This window comes from Aethalodelphis obliquidens, unplaced genomic scaffold (genome assembly GCF_003676395.1).
Source record: "Aethalodelphis obliquidens isolate GAN/ISIS:26980383/991018 unplaced genomic scaffold, ASM367639v1 scaffold8, whole genome shotgun sequence".
Lineage (NCBI taxonomy): Eukaryota > Metazoa > Chordata > Mammalia > Artiodactyla > Delphinidae > Aethalodelphis > Aethalodelphis obliquidens.
In genome coordinates this window covers 5,227,090-5,237,732 of record NW_020837952.1, presented here as the reverse complement: position 1 = coordinate 5,237,732, position 10,643 = coordinate 5,227,090, and the positions used below count along the sequence as shown (strand labels likewise).

Genomic DNA, 10,643 nt, shown 5'->3' with positions numbered 1-10,643 from the left:
GCCCTTGCATGCCCAGCACACAGCCGGAACCTACCTGTTACACACCTCACCTGGTTGCTGCTCTTCCTTCTTTCCCCCTTTCCTAACTGGCAGCTCAGAGTAACTATATTTATATTATATCTAGAAGAACACATCCTGAGACAGAAGGGGTAACGTAATTATACAATGCTAATTCCATACAGGAGTGGTTATGCAGTCAGACCCTGCCGCAAACAGGACCTAGGGCTCTAAATATAGACCCTGACCTCAGACAAGAGAAGCAACAGTTAAATAGAGATAGAAGACCACTCATATAAATAATCCACGTAGACACAGAAGGGGGTTTGTAAAAGACAGAAATAATAGAAATACAGAACAGAAAAGAGGTTCAGCTGATAGAGAATGTCATTGCCAATGCCTGAGCTTCCTCCTGCTACTGTTTTTAAGATTGCCAGAGAAATGTGTATTATAAATACAGTAATATGTGAAATCAAAGTATGTACTTCAATGTATTTGGTACTCATACACCATGTGTACAAACATAATTCACAGAATATATTTTTCATACACTGGGTTGATAGGCACTTTGTGTATATATAATAACATGATGTATATTTTTCATGCAGTGTTTTAATGTGGATATATTAATATCTGGATGCATTGTCCATGTACTGATTTTATATGCCCTTTGGAGTGTATACATCCATGGAGCTAAATAGATGTAGGACTGTACCTTCCCTGCGCAGGATGTGTGCAAGTGTACTGTTTAATCTATGTAAATGAATTTTTACATGTAATGGGTATACATGCTATATGTAATCTTTTCCCAGGAGGTTGTTTTCCCATACAATAGATAAGAGTGCCTCCATATGTATATTTTCTAGAGAAATATATTTTCCATGCCCAGAGTACATGTAATACAGATGGCTGTGCATTTTAGACTGTTTCAGTATATCGGTTATGTCGTCAGTATGGCCAAGCGTGCATTTTGTGGAACAGCTTTTCGATGCTCCGAATGTGGACTGTGCGTCTTTCACAGGGAGCTTTTCTAGCAACAACTGCCGGTGAGTTCCGCACAGACCGGTCGTTGAAGGAAGTTCTCCACTCCGCTTCAGGGAAACTGACAAACGGAAGGCTTATCTCGGAGTTCCCAGGAAGCGGCTCCGGCTCAGAGAGGAGAACTCACCCCCAGGCAACCGGCTGGGTCACAATGGCTAAAGGTCCGCTGCGTTTGGTCTCATCCAAGCCCAGTTCCTCGGCTCCGGTGCCAGGCTCCCTCGGGCGGCACAGCCTTTCGGAGCTTGGGGCAGAGCCGCCGGCGGTGACGAACCCGGCGGGAGGGCGGGCCGCCGCTGTGGGGACGCCGCGTGCCCAGCAGAGGGAGGGCACCTGGGAGAAAGGCCTGGTTCCCGCAGCCCGGCAGCGCCTCGGACTCGGGCTGTTCTTTGAGGTCACCCACAAACCCACGGAGCGTCCCCCCGCCCCCGGGCTGTGGCTCAGGGCCGAGCGGCTGGGCGGGTCCGGGTCTTCGCGGTCTCCGCGGATCTGGCCAGCAGGGGTCATCCGGTCCTTCGCGGGAGCCGGCGGCCCTCGCGCGGCGACCGGAACTGCCGGCTCTGTTCGGGCGGCGGGGCCGGGGCTGGGAGGCGCGCCGGGTTTCCTCTCCCCGGGACCCCGGGCACACCGGAGCCGGGGTCGGGCCAGGCGGGCGGGGAACTGGACTGAGGCCCCGGAACCCTGTCCGCCGGGCCGGGGCACGCAGCGCTCCGGGCGCGGGGAGGGGAGCGAACGGCCAGGCGCCCGCGTCGGCCACCAGCGGCCGGCGGGCCTTTGTCTCGGGGCCTCCCCTGAGCGGCGATCGCGAGCTCGGACCCCAGCTGCCGCGGTGCTGCGCGTCCGGTGGCGGAGGGCCCGGGACGCACGCTTCTCCGCGGAAAACCGGCAGCTCCGTCTCGACAGAGGCGGATACCGAAGGGCGGCCGCTCGAGCCTAACGCTCGGCTTATACGCGGCTGCGGGATCCCAGGCCTGCAGCCCACCTCGCGCTAAATTACACCGAGACCTTCGGCGCCTCCCTGTGCCTGCCGCGCAGAGAGGGTTGGGGGCTCCGGGGTGCGTTTCCCCCACGGGTCGGGGGCCTAAAAACCGCTCCTACTTTCCTGGTAATGGCGGGGAGGATGGGCGGGAGCTCCGGCCGGTCCGGAACCCAAGGTCCCGGGGGTTTGATTTTTCGAAGATCGGGGCCGGCGGTCCCTGCACCGCTCTGGGTCTGAGCCATCGATCGCGCCGGGTTTCCGGCTGCATTAGCATCCACAGAGCCCGGGCTGCCGGGCCCGTCTCCCGCCCGCTCGATAGTGGCTTTAAATACCCTAGCTGCGTGTACGCAGCTCAGACTGGAGTAGAACTGGGTGATAATCAGGACCAAATACACAACTCATTTGAATGGCATAAGCTTACACATACACAACAGTGAAATTATTTTTCTACCTGGATTATCCAGATAACTCTCTCCTTTTCTTGTTCCTCAAGACCCAGTTAGAGACACAGGGTGCCTTGTCTTAAATCAGTGGAGTAAATTGTAGTTTGAGGGCTTAAGCCAGACAAATACTTGCAAAATAGATGCAATCTTTGCCCAGATCCAGAGCTCAGCCAGGTCCTGGGTATTTGGGTTGTGGCTGCAGCCATGACCTTCTCTTTGGCCAGGAGACCCAAGGACTTGTTATTCAGCCGTTGGGAGGAGGTTATAGTGTTTTTCCTTCTCTGACAGCTTCCCCAGTTATTGAGTCTCAGGGCCTGCATAGACAAAACCCAACAAGGAACCTTCTCTCTCAGATCTGCAGTGTCTCTGGGAATAAACCAAGGGAATAAATTAAAGGCCAGTTATTCCTGACCTCTCTAAATTCCCTCTTTCCTATTTAGCCAGAAATGCCTTCACTGTTAACTCTCCCTGTATAGATGTGGCTTAAGAAGAGGGTAGTCTCTTGCCTGGATTCACTGGGATTCAGACCTCCCCCCACCTTTATTCAGACTCAAGGGTAGCCACTCAGTCCTTCCCCTACACCACCAGCTCAAGGCTGCCAGAAGCTATCCAGTCCCCAGCCTGCCCCGAACTCTGTGGGCCCTTTATAGGAGTACTCCTAAAGCTTGGGATCTCCTTCCTGCCCGAATCCTTCAGATGCACACTCAGCAGGGGACTGGGGCAAAGGGAGGATGGGATTTGGTCTAAATCTGCTACTTTTCCTAGTTGCAGGAGTAAAGAAAGGAGGCGAGAAAGAGAAAGAAAGATTCCAGGGCAGGAGGCGTGGCTCGGGAGGCTGGGCTCAGAGGGGGGCTCTTGTTATTCTGGAGCAGGCCCAGGAGGGTGGAGGGGGAATTTGGAGGAGACTTCGTGATTGGAGCCTGGCTGTGAGAAAGGGAAACTCGGGGATCAGAGGCTCACGGGTGGAGGCAGAGGGAGGGCATCCCATCCATAAGGAAGGAGTGGGGTGGAGGTGCAGAGGACTCCTGGGCTCAGCTGAGACTAGACTCTGGCCTGGACCTGGGCCTCTCTCTGTCACGGCCTGGAGGGGCCGCAGCTGACAGAGGCGGAGCCTATTTCACCAGCTTCAAGGGGTCTTTAGTACACTCTCCAGTCATCTTGCAGTGCACAAAATGTGCTCTCAGAGTGAAGCCACAGGGTTAGAACCATCAGGGTGAAGTGTGGACCCACCAACCCCTGCCCCTACCCCATAGCACTCTCACCATCCCAGCTCCAACCAGCTCTTGCCCCTACCCTGGCTTCACTTCTTGGAGATCTTGCAGCTCAGACTTCCTTTTTGTGGTGCTGAAGGTAGTTTCAGCCTCCTCCCGGGCTGTCCACATTATTTTTACAACCCCACGACTCCTCAGATATCCCTCTCCTCCCCGCTAATCTACCATCCCCCAATTTTCTCTCTGCTAGTAATTGCTTGGGACTGGAGATGGCAGCTCATCAACAGATCTTGGTTGCTGGTATATTTTTGTTGCCCCTGCAACCGCTCTTCCTTTATTATTATACGTTTATTATTTTTATTATTCACCTGGGCTGGAAAAAGTAAAGTGGGGGAACAGCTAGGAGGTTGGGGATCCCATTCTTTCTGGGCATAGGAGACCGTGTGTATGGAGCCAGTTTAAAATTTTTCTCTCAAAAAAATCACATCATCATACCATCATGTTTTAATTATTATTATTAATATTAATATGATGAAGCAACTCTGTACAAGGACTATATAAAGGGAAAACGTGCTAGAGACAGACGTTTGCATAGGAGGGCACACTACAGAGAACCGGGGAGGGAGGAAAGGAGGGCATCTACCCACAGGGATCACGCTAGGTACTAGCAACAGACACAGAGAACAGGACACAGATTGACAGAGAAGCTCACAGAAATCAAGTTTAAAGCGACAGGAAGAGAATATTGCATATCTTTGTCCCCCCACCCCGTTTGGAGTGTTTTGGTCTCCTTTATTAAGCTGCGAGAGTCAGGCTGGAGTGCTGAAACTCAAATCCAGCACCCCAGAGACCAAGAGGTCACAGGAGGGGCTGTATGAAGGGGTACATGGGTGACCAGGCAAAGAGGGGAGTGCCTCATACCCAGCGCCAGCCCACAGGGGAGTGTGCAGACAGCTGGAACGGTGGTGATTTCTGCAAACGTGTACATAGGTTAATGTGGGTGGGGAAGTGTGTCAGGTGCCCAGTGGGGGATGAGGGTATGTGATTGTACGGCTACTCTGCAGGGCTGTATTTGGGGATATGAGGCTGCCTCTTTGCAAGTACAGTCAGGAGAGTGGTGTGGGCCAAGTGCTGTACTGGGCAGCTGTGCCTATATGTTTGCCCATGCCTCTGCACAGTCTTTCACAGGGACTTGAATCTGGTGGGAGAGTGGATTGCCTTTCCAGGGTGTGGAAGGAGAGACTTTCCCCAGGTGGGAAGAACTCCAAGCTGGCGGGCCAGTTTCACACTGTCCAGGCTGGGCTTAACTCCCATCATTCCCCTGCTTCTCGCCCTCTTGATCCTGGCAAGGGTGGGTCAGCAGGTGGGAGGTTGGGGGACTCTCACCAAGGGGAATCAAAACAGAGTGCAAGAAGGCAGGGGGGCTCCTTCACAGCTTCTCTTTCGGAAGCCAGCCTGGGATCTACTGGGCTGGGGCTGGGGCCTGAAGGGGGCTATGAATAAAAGGCCCTCGGCTGGAGAAGCCACTTTCTGGCCTCCAGTGGGTTTTGGGGATGTGCCCTTCCCTCTGCTCTGGTCCTCCTAATCTGCGGCTCCCTGGCCTGGGGGCGGAGACAGCGGATCCTGAGACAAAGGGCGCCGTTGGGGAGCAGGTGGAGTAGGGGTGGGTAAAAGAGAGAAAGGAGTTGGGTGGGGGGCTGCAGTGCCCCCTCCTTCATTGTCACCAGCCTGGGAAACCCGGGCTGAGCGGGGGCCTCCGCGGCCGGTAGCCCCTTTTAGGGGCGGATTCTCTTCCCGCCTCGTAAATTACGCCGGTCCAGCCTCCGGCCGGCCGTGACCGTGAACGCCAGCGGCGAAGGGAGAATCTGCAGCGGCTGCCAGAAACTCTCTCGGCCAATCAATGCCGCGCTTCGCAGCTCCTTTTACAGCTTCCTGGGCTTCCCGGAGGGCCAGGTGGAGGTCCCTGGGGTGGCTACTGAACCCGAGGCTGCGTCCGCTCAGCTCTCAATTCCCCGCTTGCGGCTTCCGGTCCGCAGCCGCCTCAGCGGCAGGAAGAGTGGATGGCAGCACACCTGTGAGCGAATGGGCGCAGGGGGCTCGGGAGAGGGCTGGGGACCAGGAGACGGTTCGGGTGGCCTGCCCTAGAGGGGACAAAAGCCTGATCATCACCTTGTCCACAGCCGGGTCTGCCAAATGCTTATGCCTGGGCCTGCTCTGTGTCCAGGCCTGGAGGACCCAGACCCCAGCGGACCTGGACATTGCTGATCATTCTGTTCTCCCAAACCACACTTCCTCCTAGGTCCCCCCACTTCCTTCTGCCCTCCCAGAGCTACCCTGACCCCTTCCCTGCTCTCTGCCCATCCTCCACTCTTGCTCCCTCCTCGCAGCCTCTCCTAACCCCAATAACTGCAAGTTCTGAGAGCCTTAGTCCCACTGTCCCCACCCTCGCCTACTCCTGCAGGCAGACAGACCTAAGACCACGGAAGGAAAGTGGTGGGAGGGGACGCCTGAGTCACCTTTCCTCCAGATCTTCAGACGGAGGCCCAACGCCCCGGTCCCATGTCAAACTAGCCCCTCCCCAGCGCCTCAGCCTTCCCTGCCCCTACCCCCTGCCTGCAGCTGTGGGCTTCCTCTCCCTGGCTGGGTTCTTCCCTTCTCTCTGGGACCTGGCAGGGTCTGCTGGGGGGTGTGTGGGAGGGAACCACGAACAAAACAGACAAGAGGACGTCCCAGGAGGACCTGCCAGAGACGCCTGGCGTTCTAAGCGGGGACTGTGTCCCAGGCAGTGCCCCCTCTTTGCTCTCTGCCAGAGACAGGCTCAGTCTGGGGCTGGCGCCCGTGTCTTGCCCCCTAAAAGAAGGAGAGAGCTTGCTCCCTCAACAGAAGTCTTTTCTTTTTCATTCTGCGGTTCTGAAACCAGATCTTGACCTGCTGGTCACTAAGATTCAAGCGGTCTGAGAGTTCCCTCCGGCGCTGCCTTGTGATGAACTCGTTCACCAGAAACTCGCCCTCCAGCTCCGCCAGCTGCAACTTCGAATAGGGTTTGCGCTTCTTCCGTGAGCGGCTGTGGATCGGGTACCAGGGCGCGCCTGGGTGGAGACGAACCAGCAGGGTTGGCCAGGGGACCAAGAGGTGACAAGCCCAGTACCGTCGGTCCTTCCCCAGCCCCTTTCACCTTGGCCTAACACCCGACCCCAGGCTCTTCCTCTCCTCTCTTAGGAAGACTCCCATCCCCTCCAACTCCTCTGCCTCCATCAATCTCTTTTTCCCCTTTCACTCTTTCTCCTTGCCTCCCCTACTTCTCACTGCAGTATCCCAGAACCTTCCAAATTCCTATCCTCTCACTTCTCCCCAAACCTCTTCTTCTCCAGGATATCCTGGCCCCTTCCTCTCACATCCTCCAGGATGGGGTCCTGATTAGTTAGAACAGACATGAGCGAGTGACAAGAGACAACCACTGGCCTTTCTTTAAAAAAAAAAAAAAAGTAGGTAATGGGGGCCTGTGGGAAGGTGGAAAGAGAGGCCCTGGGAGGGCAGGGACCAGCCTCTGGGTCCCCACCCCCCAAGGCCTGGGGAAGTGTGTCAGAATCCCCTCTCTCCGGAGCTCCCTGCCCCCTCCAGCTGCAGGCCGAGGAAAAAGGGAATCTCTAGTTCTTTTACGGGGATATTTACATGTTTATAGGGCTTGTCCCCCCCAACTCCCTTTTTTAAAAGAAGCGCTTCCTCACCACACAGTCCGTCACCCCAGGAGGCCCTAGCTCAGTCCTACACTGCCCACCACCCCCCCCCGCCCCGCCCCGGGTCAGACGTCCCGTCCGGAGTAACCTCGCGAATGGGCCGGGGTCCTTACCGCTGGCCGCGAGGCCGCCGCCGGGGTTTAAAGGCGATACCAAGCTGCCGGGGTCGCCCGCGCCGGCGCCCTTGTTGCCCTCGTTAAGCAGGGACGAACTGGAGTCGGATTCCAGCGACTGGCACGAGGGCGGGTCGTGCGGGGGTCCCGCGCCACCCTCGCCGCCTGCCGCGTAGTCGTACTTGAAACCGAGAGCAGGCGGCCCCGACGGCTCCAGCTGCAGCAGCGCTGCCCCGGGCCCGACTCCTGGGCCGGGGTCGCGCCCGCGCTCCTCACGCTTCAGGCCCCCGCCGCCGCCCTCGGCGCACGGCTCGCGGTAATAACCCTTGCTGTCCTCCACGCGCGCCAGCTCGCACGTGCGGCCGAAGGGCGGGTTGAGCGACACCGGGCTGCCGAGATAGGGCTGCGGATAGCCATTGCACGGCTCCGCCGACGGCCAGGGCAGCGAGCACACGTTGTCGCGGCGCGGGTAGGACAGCGAAGGCAGCCCGGGCAGCTGCGCCCCGGACGCACGGAAGTTGGGGAAGTAGAAGGTGTCTCCCGTGTGGATGTTCACCAGCGGCCCCACAAACCCGGGATTCAGGAGATTATGCTCGCCCATTTCCGCGGGGCCCGACCGGCAGCTTCTACTTTATTGCTATCTGACATTAAACATAGTTAAACCTGCACCGGCCACCCATTGGCCGTCCAGCTCACGTGGGCGCCGCCGCCAGGGGGATGGGTGGGGACAGAGAATCCCCCCACCCCGCACCAACTCCAACTTCCCCCTTCCCCAATGTGGGGGGGGAGGGAACGAACCGCGGGGGCAGATTTATTCTCTGGCTTCTGGTTTTTAAAAAATCATATAAAACCTAACGCAGAGATCGAGGCAATCGCCCGACACGGGGCAAGAGGGAAAAAGCCACACCAAAAATACCCGCACATACACGCTTCTGCACCCTGCACTACCCCCCCAGATGTATTATCTTCTCACCAACAGCTGGCCGAGCCCAGCCCGTCCCTCTTTAATTAGCTCCTTTATTAACTAAAACCGTTGGAATTTACAATATCTCCCCAATAAATTACTATTAGATATTGTGTCATATAAAGTTTACTGGCTGTTTAAGGAGACGGATGAGCCCTTTGGCTCGGGGTTTATTTACAGTAGAGGAGAAGTGGGGGTAAAGACAGGTTTCCCTGCCGCTGTCTCTCCCAGCCCTGCCGCTGCTGTGCTCCTTTTCCTCAGCTCTTTCTCCCCAGGAATTTAGGGAGACACCTGGGGTCCTCTCCTCCAGGAAGGGCTCAGGGAGGATTACTAATGCTGGGTCTTCCCCATTCTCCAGCTGGGAGCCACCCAGCCACACACCTTCACTCACCGTCAGAGGAGGGATGCAGAAGAGAGGCAGAAGCAGCAGAAAAAGGAAGCGCCCAGCTCCATGAGGACTTGCCTGCCTGCTCCTGAAAATCTGGGGGCTGAACTACTCTTCCCCATGACTTCTGTGGGTCAGGGGGGCTTCTGGGGGCGTCTCTTGGAGACTTTGCAGCAAGAGGCTCTGGGCTCCCAGCAGGGCTTGGCTGGCCCAAGAGGCTCCTGATTCCCACTGTGGAGGAGACACTCACACCCCAGAACCAGCCTAGCATACCACTGGGACCATCAGATAACTGTGCCCAGCCCAATAGGTGTGCTGGGACTAAGGGAAAGAATGCCAGAGAATTATCTTGTTAGGGGTTTAAAATTATTTTTATAGTGCTAACCTCAGTAGCTCCTTCCACAGAAGGCTGAGAACCCAACGCTGGCCATAGGCGAAATTAATCGACATCTGGAAACCACAATCTGGTCTCAACCAAGTCCACAGACACAGCCAAACAGATTAAAATGAAAAAGGAAACAAACCCTCAAAACTAGGTGTATTCTATTGGAGTCCAGTAGACACAATACTCAGATTTCTATGCGATTACTTCGGGCTCCAGCAAAAGCATGGCTTTAAGTAATACCAGGTGAGATCAATAGTTCAGCAAAAGTCTAAATATGACAGAACACCAGAAGATTTGGAGAAAATGAGGGAGACGTGAGTCTGAGAGAATCTGGGAGAAAGAAATCCATGTGGGTGAAAGTTAAATATCTGAGAACGAGCGGAAGCTACAAAAGCAGAGCGAAGCCGAAGATTCTCATCTCCCTCTTTTTCTCTCTTCTGCAGGACATGGCAGAGAGAAACGCAGATTCTTCGAATTCCACAGCTCCCTGGGCGATTTCATATCCCAAACCATAGCTGGGACAGAAATGTGTCCGCGCGGGCTTCGCCCAGCCCGGCACAGCTCGCAGCTCGGCACCCGCCCCTCGCCCCTCTTCCCCTTCCCTGCCCTGGCCGGCCAAGGCCCCCCCCCCCCCCCCCCCCCAGGAGCCCGCCCCGCGCCGGGCCCACTTGCCAGAACCGAAGCCAAGCGGTGGGATCCCAGCCCCGGCGCAGTCACTTTCAGTCAGAACCACGAGAGCCGGGGCGCCGAGGAGCGGGCAGGAGAGAGCCTGAATTGGCCTTTTCGTGCTTAATTGATTAAGGGGCTGCGCGGCTGCACAGAGCATCCCTCGGCTGCAAAATCCACGTCACAGCATCTCCAACATCTTATTTATGCCTCTTTTCAAGATGCATTAATGAGCGTTACTGAATATTTAATTTTAAAATTTTATTTGGGGGTTATTTTTGGTCATAAAGATAAACAGGGTGTGACTTTAATATCGTTGCTGTTTTCAATCAGAACGTTGCACCGGCGGCGAGGTCTCCAGGCCTCCAGGCCTCGCGCTCAGCCGCTATTGTTGGTGTGGGGGAGGCCGAGTTGAGCTTAGCGAGATAATCGCTAGTCCTTGTGCGGTGGAGGTTTCTCCCCATTCTCTTTTTCCCCTCCCAGATGACTCCAATCTCCTAGAAGGGAGACGCCAGGAGGAAGGTCTTAGCCTTTTCGCATCCCTCGCCAGCTCGAAAATCTCAGGCCCGGAGCTGTGCTCGCTGCCCTCCCGGCCAGGCCGCTGAGCACGCAGAGAGGCGGCCACAGGGCGGCAGATGCAATGCCGGGGAAATGAGGATGGAGTGAGGACTTCCTTCTTCCAGACACGCAGTTTCTCCCGGTCCGATTTGGCCCCATCAAAAAAG

The 10,643-nt window shown here is 56.1% G+C and overlaps 1 protein-coding gene across 1 annotated transcript; it reads right to left on the bottom strand.

Annotated features, from left to right (window-relative positions):
- Positions 1-4,160: 4,160 nt before the first annotated feature.
- Positions 4,161-9,220, bottom strand: HOXC12 (homeobox C12). Its single transcript, XM_027106494.1, has 2 exons — positions 7,519-9,220; positions 4,161-6,757 (listed from the first exon to the last, which is right to left on the bottom strand). Exons 1-2 carry the CDS (start codon positions 8,117-8,119, stop codon positions 6,519-6,521), a joined length of 840 nt encoding a protein of 279 aa, XP_026962295.1. The 5' UTR covers positions 8,120-9,220; the 3' UTR covers positions 4,161-6,518.
- Between the last annotated feature and the right edge of the window lie 1,423 nt (positions 9,221-10,643).

What these genes read in the sequence shown, in the direction of transcription:
- HOXC12 (XM_027106494.1), bottom strand. Translation starts at nt 8,119, where the DNA reads ATGGGCGAGCATAATCTCCTGAATCCCGGGTTTGTGGGGCCGCTGGTG. An exon ending in CGGCGGCCTCGCGGCCAGCG is followed by an intron (nt 6,758 to 7,518) that starts GTAAGGACCCCG and finishes GTCTCCACCCAG; the next exon opens with GCGCGCCCTGGTACCCGATC.